The 15,640-nt window shown below is 38.2% G+C and overlaps 1 protein-coding gene and 1 non-coding gene across 5 annotated transcripts in view; both read left to right on the top strand.

The window, feature by feature from the left end:
- Positions 1 to 903: 903 nt before the first annotated feature.
- trnap-ugg lies at positions 904 to 975 on the top strand. Its single transcript has one exon. It is a non-coding gene; the product is annotated as a tRNA-Pro (tRNA).
- A 2,576-nt stretch (positions 976 to 3,551) lies between these two features.
- Positions 3,552 to 15,640, top strand: part of slc39a14 (solute carrier family 39 member 14) — a 29,064-nt gene continuing 16,975 nt past the window's right edge. For 2 of the 4 annotated variants that reach the window (XM_037777963.1, XM_037777964.1), the window contains exons 1-2: positions 3,552 to 3,817; positions 13,134 to 13,483. In XM_037777963.1, coding sequence (XP_037633891.1) covers positions 13,163 to 13,483 — 321 coding nt within the window. In that variant the 5' untranslated portion in view covers positions 3,552 to 3,817; positions 13,134 to 13,162. Of the gene's footprint in view, positions 3,818 to 7,163; positions 7,320 to 11,586; positions 11,769 to 13,133; positions 13,484 to 15,640 lie in introns of those variants that run through there. The other 2 variants (XM_037777965.1, XM_037777966.1) reach the window with 2 other exon arrangements.

The following is a 15,640-nucleotide window of genomic DNA, read 5'->3' on the forward strand; positions in this document are numbered from 1 at the left end:
ACGCGTCATACGTCATCGGAGAACCGGAAGATATCGATTTCTTTAATTGAATTTCTTTTTTATTTAATTTTTATTGAACAAACATTAAATAACATACAATACATGGCAGATTTTGCATACATATAATATAACACAATATAAAATAAAATAAAACAAGGGGGATTTATATGAAATTATATATATATATATATATATATATATATATATATATATATATATATATTTCTCTCTCTCTCTCTCTCTATATATATAGAGAGAGAGATATAGTTATAGATTTATATATATATATAGATATACATATATATAATTTAATATAAATCCCTCTTGTTTTATTTATATGTTGATTATGTCTCAAAGGGCTTCTTATGATGTTTTTTATTTATTGGTGTATTGTAAATACTTTGTTTTTGTTGTTTGTTTGTTGTTGTCTGACTTGGTGCCAATCGAATTTCCCCACGGGGATCAATACAGCTGTCTACTCTATTCTAGTCATATAAATAAACAGTCATGTCTTAATCACTGGGCATAGATTAGAACAAAAAAAAGAATAAAGAAGAGCAATGACTTCAAAAATATGGGGCATCAATCAAAACAATTAGAAACGACATATTTCCTCAGAAATCTTTGTTGCTATTTGTTGCCGTATTAGTCCATTTTTTTAAAGTGATGAGAAACCAATATTTGAAATCACTTATAAACCACATATTTACCCATATGAATGATTATAGTAATCATGGCAGCAATAGAAGAGTTTAAATTATCTATATAAAAAATAAGAGAAATATCACAAGGCATGGAGGATATTGATATGCTATTAATTATCAATATTATTAGCTTAATGAAGACAAATTGAGATAGACAGGGTGTGAATGAAAATCTATAGGTTTTATTATACATGTATGTGGCTCGTTGGTCTAGGGGTATGATTCTCGCTTTGGGTGCGAGAGGTCCCGGGTTCAAATCCCGGACGAGCCCAACATTTGCTAAAAATAACAACAATATAGTATGTGAGGCGAAATATCAACTAATCTATCTATCATGACAATTATGAGTCTATTAGCCTCTTTGTAACTGTCCATGTATTATTTAATTAGTTAATTCCGATCTGATTTAATATAAGCCTAAACAGTTAACGTCAATGCACAAAAAAATCTCAGGTTGTTCATAATGTCAAAATAAATATATTGCTTAAAAACATTTGATGAGAACCAAGTAAAAAAAAAACAATATTAATACAATGCAAAGTAAGAAAACAGTTTAATCCTCCTAGAAAAGACTGAAATAAACATTTTCCCAAGTGGCACAGAGCACTTTTCAAGTCTCGCGAGAGTGTCAGATTTCGCAGTTTACGGGTTATCTTCTAGACACGAGCTCTTTGGGCAGCCGTGTTTTTTTTTTTTGTTTTTTTTTATTATTTCAAAATGACAGTATGCATTGTAACAGCAGAAAACATTAAAAACATTTACATACAAAAGAAGCACAGCGAAAACATAAACAAAGAGCTGTGCCAAACATAACAGGACAACAGAAATGAAACAAAACGAACATAAAATAAGAATAAATTAAAAAAACAATGAAAAAAATAATAATAATAAAAAAAGACCACGTGAGAGTATGACAATAATTTCACTTAAAAACTTTAAAGATATTGTATACATTCATTGTTATCATTGCTTTTTTGTATTGTGAGGAAGAAAATTGTTGACAGATATAATTCCATTTCTTTCATAAATACAAAGAAATTAGGCTTTTTTTTGGGTAAATTTACACTTGTGAATGTGGAACTTCGTGAGAATTTAAATTAAATTAATAAGAAAAAATGCATTACTGTCTTTGTCACTGTAATCATAGCAACCATATATAATATTTCTATAGTACAGTGCAAAATCTGAGAAAATTTTAACAAGTATAAAATCATTGATATCTTTCCACAATTCACATGTAAATTTACAGGACCAGAATAAATGAGAGCAAGTTTCAGGATTGATGATTCGCAGAAGGAACAATTTACATCTATGTCACTCTTTAACTTTTGTAAGAAATGTTTCACTGGATAGAATCTGTGGATCAACTTAAAGATCCCATATCATAAAAAAGTGAGATTTTCATGTTTTTTTTATTATAAAGCAGGCTTAAGTCCTATATAAATACTGTGAAAGTATTGAAACACTCAATCCACAGGGAAATACACACAGCCCGTATTCAAAAACTCTACATTTGAAACAAGCCGTCAGGATTTCTGCCCATTCGTGAAGTCACGAATATACCATATTTAGACCCTTGACACCATTTTAAACATAAACACTCTAAATGTGTCCCAGTTTATTTCCTGTTGCAGTGTATGTGAATGTCATCAGCTGACAGGAAGTACACATGGACCCAAGCTGTTGCTTGGCAACGCAATTCCGTTGCAATTCCGTCAAAATGCGTTAAAACGGAGCGTTTCAGACGGAGGGGTAAATATAGGCATATTCAGACAGACAGTGTGAGGACAATAAAGGGTTTTTTGAACATTACAGCATGTAAACATGTTCTAGTAGAAACACAAAATACAAGTATGAACCTGAAAATGAGCGCATGATATGGGACCTTTAAAGGGACTGTTTGTAACTTTTTAAGCGTATAAATGTAGCGGGTCGGCACACATGCGCGTTCGCATATGCGCGCTCGCGTGTGGCCGGAGCCTCGTCACCGCTGCCTGCTCTCCTTCACTCAGACAGCGCGCGCGTCCTCGCTGTCTCGCTCCACCTCTAGACGTGAATGCGCGCTCACTACACACTGCAGAAGAATTAGTTTAGCTCTGAGAATATCTAGTGAATGTAGAGTGGACGTTTGTGCAGAAATAAATGCTGCAGCTCCTTCAGACCAACAGAGGTTTTCCGTGTCTTGTGAAGTGACGGGGCTCCGCAACGAGTTACGTTATCGTCTCGTTACCGACCGGGTGCCGGTGTCTTCGGCGTAACTCGTTGAGGAGCCCCGCTGCTGAAGCCTGTGCTGAGCAGGAAAAGCCAACACTAGGATCAGCATTGATTCATGGAGAGACCTTCGTCTGGTCAGCTAATGTTACTGCCAAGCAGCTGAAATATAGAGTGATATTGTGGTTTTAGCTGACGTGTGTCGCCTCACTGTTTTGAGCGATGCTCGTTCAGGTATATGTAGAGCGAGCAAGCGCGAGCTCGACGCTGACTTTCGTTGATTTCACAGCCACAGGTGTCGCTGTTAAGCAGCATTTCTGAATCTTACAAATAGTCCCTTTAAAAAAAAAAAAAAAGTATAAGTAATATAAATTCTTATTTTGTTTTTTTTAGTAATTTTTAGTTGTCTCCATTTATATCATCTAGCAAATAATAAATAGTGATTGAATTGGTTATCGCGCTTTCCTAATGAAGAGCCAGTTTGGGCTTGAAGCGTTGTACTTGTCACTGGATAGAATCTGTGCATCACCTTGAATGACCCCTCTTTGTGGGCCGATATGCTGCAGTACCTGCTGACGGCCGCATGAGGGAGACACCGCCGTTTTGAAAACCCCTTTGAGGACGAACTTGTCGACGTCACCGCTGAGCCAGTAAACGACCCCTGCACATCCTCACATCCTCCACGCTGCTGCTGCTGCCTCTGCTGCTGTGATGAGGGTTTGAATGAGAGGACGAGACAAAACACTGACGTCTGTCCTGCTGTGAATGACCGGAGACATCTTATCCACCCGCGTGTATGTGTGTGTGACACCTCCGGTCTGTCGGAGCCCAGAGAGACGCCGTTGTTGAAGAGCAGTTTGACGTCAAAGACAGATTGTTCTGCCCCCCAGCAGCATCAACGGGTAAGCTAACAGCTAGCTCAACGGTTCCTTCAGCTAGCTGACTGAAACCGGCTCCTCATTAACCTGCGGAGATGTTTTATTCAGGTTTTAGCTCACTGGCGCTGTGGAAGCTAACCTATTGTAGCCAGGTCAAGCTGTGACTCTTTGACTTATAAGATAAGATAAGAGATATCAGGGCACAGAGCACTTCTCAAAGCAAAGCCACAATAAGGAGCTTTACAACACTGTAGAGACATGTAATAAATAAAATGACAGACAATCAAATAAAAAAAAAATTTTAAAAAAAATAATGAAAACAATCAAATTAAAAAAATATCAAAAAAACAACAACCATGAGATTATAAATTTGTATTCCTTTATTTGAGTAAAATAAGTAATAGCACAGTGCAAAGTCCTGGATTTAAAACTTTACTTTAATAAAAGTATTAAAATAAAAAATCTCAGTACTACTAAAAGCATCAAAAGTAAAATGATAGTGCAAAAAAAATAAGATGCATCAGCTAACACAGTAAAAAGAAAGAGCTGAACAGACTATTAACACAATTGCACAAGTGGAAAATGATATTGCACAGTATGAATGAATGCATGAATGAATGAATGAATGAATGAATGAATGAATGCATGAATGAATGAATGAAATTCCACCTGAAAATATTAGGCATATTAAGCTATATATAAGCTACACTTTTAAAAACTCCTCTTGGTTTGTTCATGCTTTGTCTGTAATATTTGTTTTATTATGAATATATGTTGACAGCTAAATAGGTCAACAAAATATGAGTTTAATTCATTTTAAGAAAAAAGCACAAATGTTTCTCAAGCTATAAGATAAGATAAGATATTCCTTTATTAGTCCCACAGTGGGGAAATTTGCAGTGTACAGCAGCAAAGGGGATAGTGCAAAAAACAAGATGCATCAGCTAACAGTAAAGGAGAGCTGAACAAAGTGTAACAAAATATGAACCATTTAAATAGAAGGAGGTATACAAATAGGAGAAGTATATGTACAGTATTGACAATAAACAGACTATTAACAAACTTGCACAAGTGGAAAATGATATTGCACAGTGAGAATTAAATTAAATTACACCTGAAAATATTGCACAGTATGAATTACACCTGAGTAGTAATAATGATAATGTTATTGCACAGTCATTATACAGTATAGTGCAGTTATGAAGTTACTGTATACTTGTTGTCTTTTATATATTGTATACTCTTACCTAGTGGTGGAAGAAGTACTCAGATGTTTTACTTGAGCAAAAGTAGCAATACTACTGTGTAAAAATACTGTATTCAAAATCTTACACTAGTAAAAGCTCAAATGTATTTGCATCAAAATATACTTAAAGTACTAAAAGTAAAGGTACTCCTTGTGCAGTATATTATATCACTGGCAGGGAATGGAAGTAGCACCTGGGAAAGTGGGGAAATTTGCAGTGTACAGCAGCAAAGGGGATAGTGCAAAAAACAAGATGCATCAGCTAACACAGTAAAAACGAACTAAACAAAGTGTAACAAAATATGAACCATTTAAATAGAAGGAAGTATAAAAATAGGAGCAGACAACTGTTATTGTCAAACAGTATTGACAATAAACAGACTATTAACAAAATTGCACAAGTGGAAAATGATATTGCACAGTGAGAATGAATGAATGAATGAATGAATGAATGAATGAAATAAATTCCACCTGAAAATATCAGGTTATTGTCAGTTCTTTGTTGTGTAAGTGTTCTACTGGGAGCAGTGCTGGTATCCGTGTGATATCTCCCTCCATTTATTCCGTGGGTTTTAGTTTCGTTTTTGTGAGAATAATAATCAAAAACAGAGTGTGTGGGCAATGTGGGTGTCCAGACAGGATACTGGAGGAAACATGCAAAATGAGTAATAATGATCCAGTCATAGCATCAGTATGACTAGATGAGAGCATCTGTGTCCCCATTAAAATCACTCTGTTTCCAGTGGTGGAAGAAGTATTCAGATCTCTTAAGTCCTGCATGCAAAGTATCAGTACAAAAAGTATGTATCAGTAAAATGTACTTGAAGTGTCAAAAGTACTCATTGTACAGTCATATGGTCCCTGTCAGTGTTGTTTTTACTATATGATGCAAAACATAGGCCTATATTTATGACCCCCACAGCATTTCAGTGGATCAGAAGGTGTCTAAATGGTGTGAAAGTGATGTTGTGGCACTCATTACTTGAGCTGAAAAGGGCCCACAGTTTTGCATTTTGTCAAATCTGCCACTGGACCTTTTCTGAGTGAGTTTTCAAGCTAATTCTGACACAAAATGTACTTGTAATTATCAGATTATAAAGAATCTATAGATGATAAATATGCAGTAAGTATGGTGATAAGCTGTGGAGGAAGAAGTCTTCTAATACCACACTGTGGAAATACTCCACTACAAGTAAAGTGCATTCAAAAGTATGTATCTGCAAAATGTACTTAGATTATCAAAAGTAAAAGTACTCATTGTGTAGTAAAATGGTCCCTGACAGTGTTTGTATATGATGTTTCTGGGATAATATTACCGTTGCATTAATGTGTATGTAACATTTTATTGCTGTAGAAGTTTAAGGCCGTGCTAATTTTTAGGGCTGCAACTAATTATTTTCATTGTTGTTTACTTTCTCGCTTAACTGATTAGTTGTTTGGTCTATAAAATGTCAGAAACTGGTGAAAAAATGTCGATCAGTGTTTCCCCAAAGCCCAAGATGACGCCCTCAAATGTCTTGTTTTGTCCACAACTCAAAGATATTCAGTTTACTGTCATAGAGGAGTAAAGAAACCAGAAAATATTCACATTTAAGAAACTGGAATCAGAGAATTTAGATTTTTTTTTTTACTCAAAACAAATGAGTCAAACTGATTAATCGATTATCGAAATAGTTGGTGATTAATTTAATAGTTGAAAACAGTGTAAAAAAATCTTTCTCTCTAGATTTAGGGACTTTTGGAGATAGTGCTGCAAGCTACTTTCATTGAGAAAGAGTTGGCAATGCTGGGCTGGGTTTTTTGTTTGGATAATATTTAAAATCTAGCTTACTCTTACCTTATCTTTAAGTACGTGTCACCTGTGGCTTTCTGCTTCCCGACCTCTGACCTCTAAACTGGCCTGTGGGTAAAAGTGAGGGCGTGAGCCAGACCAAGTCATGTCCAAACCCTTTAATTTTATGGTGAATGGTGCTTTGTTGTAGACTCAGGATGAGTGGAGCTCATGGGCAATGTGTTCAGTGAACCAACATAGCCATCTTTCTCTCATCTAATGACCGTCTTGGTTGATGATATCAGCCCGAGAAACAGTAATTATGGGCCTCGGGTAAAGGTTGATGAGTCGATGCACAGCTTAACCTGCCCTTCACTCTAACAGTATATAAAGGGATCGGGATGAGACAGTTGAGTGTGCAGACGGGAGAGGACATACCTGAGACTGCTTTGATTTAAGAAGGAAGTAGTGAGAGGCAGCTGCTGTTTGTGTGTCTCCATTCATAAAAGGTACCGTATGCTTTATGCTTGCTGGAGTTGGAGTATGAGTTGAGTGTTAGGGTGGGATTAGCTGCTGCTCTTCTTCTTTTTTCTTTTCTCAGTATGATAACCGTACACTTTTATACCACGGTATACCTTGATACGGGTATACCGTTACAACCTTACTTGCGCCTTGCGTCTTTTTTTTAGATCACATGAAAAATCTAACTTTTATTAAAAGTCAAAATCAGGATTTTTGAAAAATTTGGAAAAACGCTATCATTGTATTTATTAAATGTTTTCCATATGATTTTTTTTTTACAATGCATATGTGTGCATGTGTTTGATATTCAACTTGTTATCAGTTCATAGATACCAAATACTTGATTGTGCTCCTTGTAGTTTACAATATACGATCCAGACATTTTCTTATCGTACTATATCTAGTCTTTGGGCACATGGAACTACTGTTTTTTCCTAAAATATAATGGAGTCTATTGCAAAAGACTAGATACAGTATGATTAAACAAACTCACTTTTTTGCCCAAAGAACACGTCCACCAATAAAAATAAAAAAATTTCGGTTGTGGGCACAATTTTGTTAATAAAACAACACTTTTCCAGGATACTTTAGAAGGTGTTATTTGGCTCATCACCATTATGTAGCACCTTAACTATTCACTAATTTATTTAAAAGCAAGTTGTGTGTGTTTCGAGTGGTTTGTTTGGTTAGATAAATCCTGGCAAAACGGGCAAATGGACCCTCGTGCACCATTTAGCGTTCAGATATCGTTCTTTCCGTATGTTGCTCACAAACTAGTTGCTGGATAAGTGTTTGAATTGGCTGCGTCTCCTGCCTTAGCTCCTGTCACACCGATCAGAGATTTTATTTCCGCTCAGTCAGGTAATGAAGTTGATGACGACAAGGGAAATTTCTGACTGAGCTGTGTTTACACGGGTCCAAAGAGCTCTGTGTGTGTGTGAGATGTGACGTTACTGCTGATAACAGATAGTTTGGTTGTCTGATGAAACCTACTGTATGCACGACATGTGAGTGCCCAGATTGTCTGGTGACAATGGGGATGAAGTGGAAGTAATTTTTGTTTTCACTTTCAATTTTGATCGACAATGAAACTAATCGTTAGTTGCAGCCCTAGTGTGGATAGAAAGGCAAACAGGTTACTTTCTAAGAACAGAGAAATATTTGAAATGCCGAGCAGAGTGGAATCAGCATGCCTTTGGGATTTGAGTCCAGCAGACTGTGACTAAACATTTTCCCTCTTTTCTCCTCTGCTGCTGGCTCTCTTGTAAAACTCATATTTAACATCGTGGCAGCAGAGGCCTTCACCGTCATTGTGAAGGACTAACATTCCCGCTGCAGACTGCCTGTCTCTTCCCACCAGCCTTTATCTCCACAGTTACAAATAGGCCTTGGACTCTAGATGCAATGTGTGTCTGAGTATGTGCGGTGACATCAGTCTGACCCGACATGCTGACATTTAAAAGCACTTTCTGTGTTGTTTTAATTGGACCACAGCCATACTGAGACCAAGGCAAATGTCTGCCAGTGAAGAAGGTTTCTGCTCCTTCAGTGTTTATTGTAGCTTCACTGTTTGGACCTGTACGCTCTCAATGATGATGGATCTTGCGTGTTCCCACTGGTATCATAAGTGCTTTTGCTTCCCAAACTGAAGACCACATTTCCCATATAGCCTGTTATGTCCCAATGCAAATTGATTCCACTTCTTTATCACCTTTTCCTTGGTTGTTACCAGACGTTATTTAAATGTCATGAAAATAATGTAGTGCTTATTTGTAGACTTAAATGCAACGTGTACTCCGTCTTTAACCTGTGTGTCATACTGTGTGTTAGATTGCAACACAGTATTACCCAAATGTAAACAAATTAAAAAAGCACATGTTTATCCAGGGCATGCCTGTCTTGCGTGTTTTACCCACGTCCTGCTTCCTTAAGTCACTTCTAAACATTTCGTCACAAACCTTGTCTCTCCTCTCTCTCTTAATGAAAAATAAATGTGGAGGAGGAGAGCGATATCATTTTACCTTTGGCTGGTTTCCTACAGCCAGAGGCCTGTTGGAGGGAGAGGTATCGAGGCCTATTGTTGGGATGTTTATCCACTTGAAACTCTATATACTACCTCTAGATAATAGATTTAGTTTTTCTTTTTGTTTAACAGTTATTTAACCAGCTAAGTCCCAAGACTTTTGCTCAAGGTAGATAGTAGCACAGAAATGAGCTGAGAACCGCCGGAGGACTTTCAGTAGTCTTAAATATAGCCAGGGTTATCAGCTTCCTTGATTTAATTTAGCTGTCCCTTTTAACATCTCTGGTTGTGTTGGCAATGCTACAAATCAGTGGGAATAACTACATTATGATAATATACATATATTTTTTAGGATTTTTGCATTAATATGATGAAGTTGTCATGATTTGTCAGGTATTAAAGTACATGGATTAGCCAAAAACAGACATCCCGATCTGTTATTTTATGGAAAAATGGCTAGTAGCAAGTGAACTTGCTACATCACAGTATTTATATCTGTCCCAAAATAATATTGAATTGTGTGTTGTAATGGAAGATTTTATCCATATTATGCACAACAATAATTTTCATTAAAATTAATCTGAGAGTTACTGTCCAATTATTCGATGAATCATAAAAACAGTGAAAAATGTCCACATTTTTCTATAGCCAAAGGTGACGTCTTAAAATTGCAAGAAACGGTTAAAAACCCAACGATATTCAAAGGGTCAGAGGTCAAGGGACCCCTTTGAGTTTTAAGCATTATTTAGCCTCCTTCGCGACAAGCTGGTATGGCTCCAGTAGGATTGGAGGATAGGAGGATTCCTTAGGTTTCTAGTTTTATATGATGACACTATCTTCACTCTAGCTTTAAAAATGAGCCCGCTACAACATAAAAATCACAAGTTGCGTTAATGTGTTAAAGACATTAGTGGCATTAAAATGAATTTGTGTTGACGCGTTATTATTATCATGTTAACTTTGACAGCCCTACTACTAAATTTGGCGATCCACTTTCTGCCAATCAGCTGATCGTTTCAGCTCTATTATCCTCTCCTGGCTTCGACCTGGGTTTCACTAACAATAGCAGCCAGCAGTAAGGAGGGCAAGGTTCAGAGCTCCTGCAACGTTTACAAGGATTGTGTAAGAGAGAAGTGCTGGGGACAGAAATGAAAGATTGGAGCTAAAGCTATTTAGTGTACACTGCTTTCCACCTACTTAAGTTCAGATTAAAGCCTCATTAGAGCAAATAGAGGGGGACGATTTATGAGAGAGAATACAATTCATTGACTGAGGCGAAGTCCCTCCTCTTCCGGTGGACCCCACGGGACCTTATTTCAGAAAAAATATGAACAGTAGTCAACGGCGAGAGATGGATATTTTTTTGATCCCATTTGAATTGCTCCATGAATCACACATATGATGTTTGTCAATTTAAAAGATCATTTTGCAAATCAAGAAAGTCTCCGTTTGTCGTAGTATCATTTAGTTTTGTGTGAAACCGCTCAGTGAACTACCTCTCTTGTGTCTCGTACAACATACGTCACCAACACTAGCTAGCTGGCTAACGTAGCTATGACCAGGCACAGATGTAACGTTATCTTACCTGATGTGTTTTATCCAGCGACTCCTGGAAGTAAGAGAAAGCAGACAGACTGACCTTTTTTTTGAAGTTGTATTTTATCTGGGGAAAGTCAACTTATTCATAAATGTTCTCCTTTATATTCATAATGTCTCACATTTCCACACACAAACACAGATCAGCAGTGTAATGTAAAGAGAGTGGAGGCTGTCTCTCATTCATTTTGACTCTCCTGGCGTCTATAAGTAAATTTTCTAAGCCCTTAGGGACAGGAACTTGATCATATTGCCTGGCAGCATGCCGTTTTCCTCTACAGCAGCTGAATTGGATGTTTGCATCTGCAGTATTTCCCCCTCAGATTCCATTACCGGCTAACTAAATAGTCTTTATGTATCTGCATATAAATCAACAAAGAATGCTCATTCCAGTTTCAGAAAGCAATGATGGTTTGACTCAGTGCTCGACTCTGTGGCTTGAGTGTTAGATTGGAATTTGAAGAAGGCAAGTCGATGGGTACAGCGAATATAGAACATTTGAGCTGGCAGCTGCCATTTCAGGTTTCTTTACTTCTTCACTGCCTCTTTCATATTCCTCCATCCTTTCCTATTTCTTTCTTCCTCTCCGGTGAGTCGTAACCTTCGTTTTATCTGCCTCTCTCTCTCCTCCACAGTCCACTGCACTCCTGAGGAGCTCTCTTCAGGCATTTATTCTTCCTCTCCGCTCGCTATTCCCCCGATTCCCATCTCTGCTCCCAGGAAACCTGTGGGCATTACTCAGCACGCTCGGAGCCTCAGGCTCAGACAGACCAGGCGCGTTACGCACCGTCTATCATTAGAGGCTCTCTAGGAAAAGGTGAGCGTTTCTTCACACAAACCTGAATGGGTCTGTTTATTCAGCCCAGTTTTGCATGAGCACCTGCAGGGTGCACTGAAATGAATCGGTGCTCTGTGTGTTGGAGCGGGGCATGGGAACATTACAGTTTACCCTGTGTGTGTGTGCTTGAAAGTTTGTGTCAGGGATGGAAAAAGTTGGATGGAGTCGAAATGCTTGCATAATATTTTCCCGGCCACATTGGCTTATTCAAAATATGATTTTTTGTAATTCTTGTGTGTACAACTGAGTGACTTTTAGGTGACGAGGAATCACTAAATCTCAATTGCACAACAGGCAAACACATTATAATAAAAGCTGATATAACTTCAAAGAAAAGCAGTATCTATAAAGAAAGTATGATTAATCGGTGTATGTCTGAGAGTGGTACTGTATTCCTTTGCTGGTTTACTACACTGGTGTCGCTGATAGTGTTTGTGTTGTCTGGTCAATGTGCGCTATAATTGTCTGTAATTGTATGTAATTGGCGTCTGTGTTTATCCCACTGGTTTCCTCCTCCGTCTGTGTGCTTTGTGCTGTAGAGACCGTCTAACAGTGGACCTTTGGGTGGACTTTGGGTGTTTAATTTGCAGTTAGCATTGCCCCCTTGCCTACTAAACAATTGAATATTCACATACCTAAAGCTGCACAGTGCAAAATACATTCAGTCCCCACTAGGTTTAGGTATCAATGTTCTTTTTTGGAGTAATGACCTACAGTTATTTTGTCTAGTATTCAAAACTGTTGAGTACCAAAAATGAACTTTTATATACAGTCTATGTTTGAAACAGACAATCACAGTTATGGAAAGTTAAAGTTACATCTCTCTCGTACAATTCCCGACAACTTCACTCAGAGCAGCTGTTAAACATGACGTCTCACCCCTTTTTTCTCACATCAAATAACTAATTAAAACCAAATTTCCCAGAAAAAATTAACACTTGAACATCAGTGTGATAAGAACTACCTAAAATGACTGAAACCATCTTTGGAAAAACTTAATTTGACGTGTACTTTGACTTTTTAGTTTGGCCAATGTCCCATCCACTAACATGGAGGGGGTGGACTTTATGACCTATACTGCAGCCAGCCACCAGGGTGCAATCCAGATGTTTTGGCTTCACTTTTGGGGAGCTGTCTTGTTGTCCAGCTTTATACACAGTATAGTCAATGGTTGAGATAGGTTCAAACACAATTTTGAAATGTTTGACTTTTTTGTTAAAGATATCTGTGGAGTGTTTTTTTTCATAAACAGTATTTTTTTGTTGTAGTTTTAAAAAGGGAAGTACTCACAATAAACCAACTGTAAGTATTTCTCTTATTCTCATCTCGCCCTCCCCCCCACAGATCAACGGCCGTCAGCCAGTAAAGAAGCCATGCTTCTCTGGTCCCCTCATGGCCGTGCCACTATGACCATCACCCTCCTCCAGTCCCAGCTGATGTTTGTTCTGGCCCTGACTGTGCTTCTCTGCCCCTTGGGCCGAGTGGCATGTCAGGGGGAAGGTCAGACTCAGTCCCCCGCCCAGGTGCTCCAGGACCTGCTATCCCGCTTTGGAGACAACAGCACCATCACGGTGCCTCAGCTGCGCTCACTGCTGGCCCTCCTGAGCCACGGTCAAGATGAAGGTGACAACGGCAGCAGCAATGTGGTGGAGACGCCTACGACAACCACACCTCCCAAATCAAACAGCTCCAAGGTGAGAACAAAAGCTTCTCTTATCTTGTGTTAGCACTTCAAGTTCAGGTGCAAACATGAAGCAACCACATTTTGGTTTTAGTATGTACGTATAATGTTATGTTTTTCCTGCAAGTGTTAATTAGGACACACGATTTAAAAATATAATAACTTACTGTAGACCTCACTCAGGTTTGGCTTTGATGCTAATTGGCATCTGATGACCACTGAAAGTTCAATGTAAATGCACAAAGGAAGACCACCAAAATTAACACATATATGCAGGTTTTTTAAACACGAGAAAACACTCCTTTCCCATTGTCAGTAGACAATTATGCCTTTCTGTTTTTTTCTGGTGTGTCATTTCCAACATCACAAACGCACCAGAAGCAGGGTTAGCAAACAGTAAAAATTTTACGATGGTTACTTCTTTTTATATCTGTTAATTATTCCGTTTCTGTTTCAAACTCTCAAACCAGAGTTGATGATTGTTGGAACAGTGGAAAGACAAACAAACAATTATATTTTGTTCTGCTTCTACTGTGTTTACTGGCGGATCACAGCCATGCGTAGCCTATAGAGCCACCTTCTGACCAAACTAGGCTGCAGTCGAGTATATTCGCTCCAAACCAGTTGATGGAAACGCGCCTAATTCACATTTCTTTTTTTCGTGACATTTCAAAAGTTTGCTTAAAATACGCTTGACAATTGAATGGAAACACAACTAGTGATGGAAAGCGCTTTCAAACTGGAAATTTGTGTTTCTGGTGTTAAGACTGGCTCCTTCAGGCCTTAAGGGAGGTTCATACAGTAACAGTTATGGAAAAAATAGTGTGATAATTCAAACAATCTAAGTCCTGGATGTGTGTGATCAGTTGTCGGTGAGCTGTTTCAATCTATGAAAACTGTATGTGCTAACAAGTGTTGCGTGATGTATTGACAATGGATTAACCAAACCAAAGAAAACTGGCATGTGGCTCACACCAATCCTGCTCACCAGGAAGGTGAGGACAGGAAGGTTTGGCCGAACAATTAGACAGAACCTGAAAGCTAGAAGCAGAGGGAGAGGCTTGATCACTCAATCTCTAAAGGTTTTTGATAACATTTTAAAGATTACTGATAATTTATTTAGTGTGCTACATGTTGGCTTCAGGATCATCAATCTCCTCCAGCATCTCCTTATGCCCTGATGTGTATTCACATTTTTTAGCTGTTGTCAAAACCTCCGGCGGAGCCTCAGAGCCGACGCAACACTCTCCTGCAGAAAGGATAAATCCAGCTTTAGTCCCGTCTGGAAGAAGCAGGAGCCACCGGCGCCAGATAACTGAAATATTTAGCATATTTCCCATGCTTAGTGTCGTGGATGATTGACTCACTTGCTGATCTGCTTTTGAATAGATTTACGCTGAGTAATGATGGCAAAGTTAAACTCTTCTGAGAAATTAGACAGAACAAGAGGCGGGTCACATGTGGTTCAGATGTTGGAATGGACACACACCTTTGTGTGTTTCTGTCTTTGTCTTGTATGAAGATGTAAATGCAAACTGTCAGTTCCTGTTTTTGTAGAGGTGTAGGAGACAATAACTGTCACTGCTCTTCCCATTTAGAGAAGGACAGGCCTCTTTTCAGTAACGTGTTCGGTCACGTGTCACCTGCACGTTTTTAAACACCTCTCACAGGCGGCTACTCGTCACTGAACACATTGCATTCCAATATTCACGGCTGCCACAATCAATGGTTTGTTTCCTTTTGCTGAGAACAAATTATACAATCATTAATAGAATATTTAATTATTCAATACATCCCCTGCAGTTGTAGAAACCCCCACTTGTGTTTGATTCATCTTCACTTTTTGTCCTCTAGAGATGAAATTGTAACTGGCTGCTGCGTCCTAAATATAGGAATTAAATATTTAAAATGGATATCGTTTCTCTTGACTTCTCAATGTGACTGTTGAGGTTTGATATAGATAGATTTCAGAAGTTGACATCACTGTATGTGTCCTATCGGCCTTTTAATGGCTATTAGGCGTCGTGTCCGTCCAGGTCTACATTGTTAGTTAACTTTTTAGTGTGCTTTTGTTATTCATTTCCAATTTTATTTTAAATTATGTAGAATTGATGGAAATGGCCTAGATCTTAGGGTGCTTTCACAAGCCAACATTTAGTCCGTTTTAATG

Source organism: Sebastes umbrosus, chromosome 8 (genome assembly GCF_015220745.1).
Source record: "Sebastes umbrosus isolate fSebUmb1 chromosome 8, fSebUmb1.pri, whole genome shotgun sequence".
NCBI classification, from domain to species: domain Eukaryota; kingdom Metazoa; phylum Chordata; class Actinopteri; order Perciformes; family Sebastidae; genus Sebastes; species Sebastes umbrosus.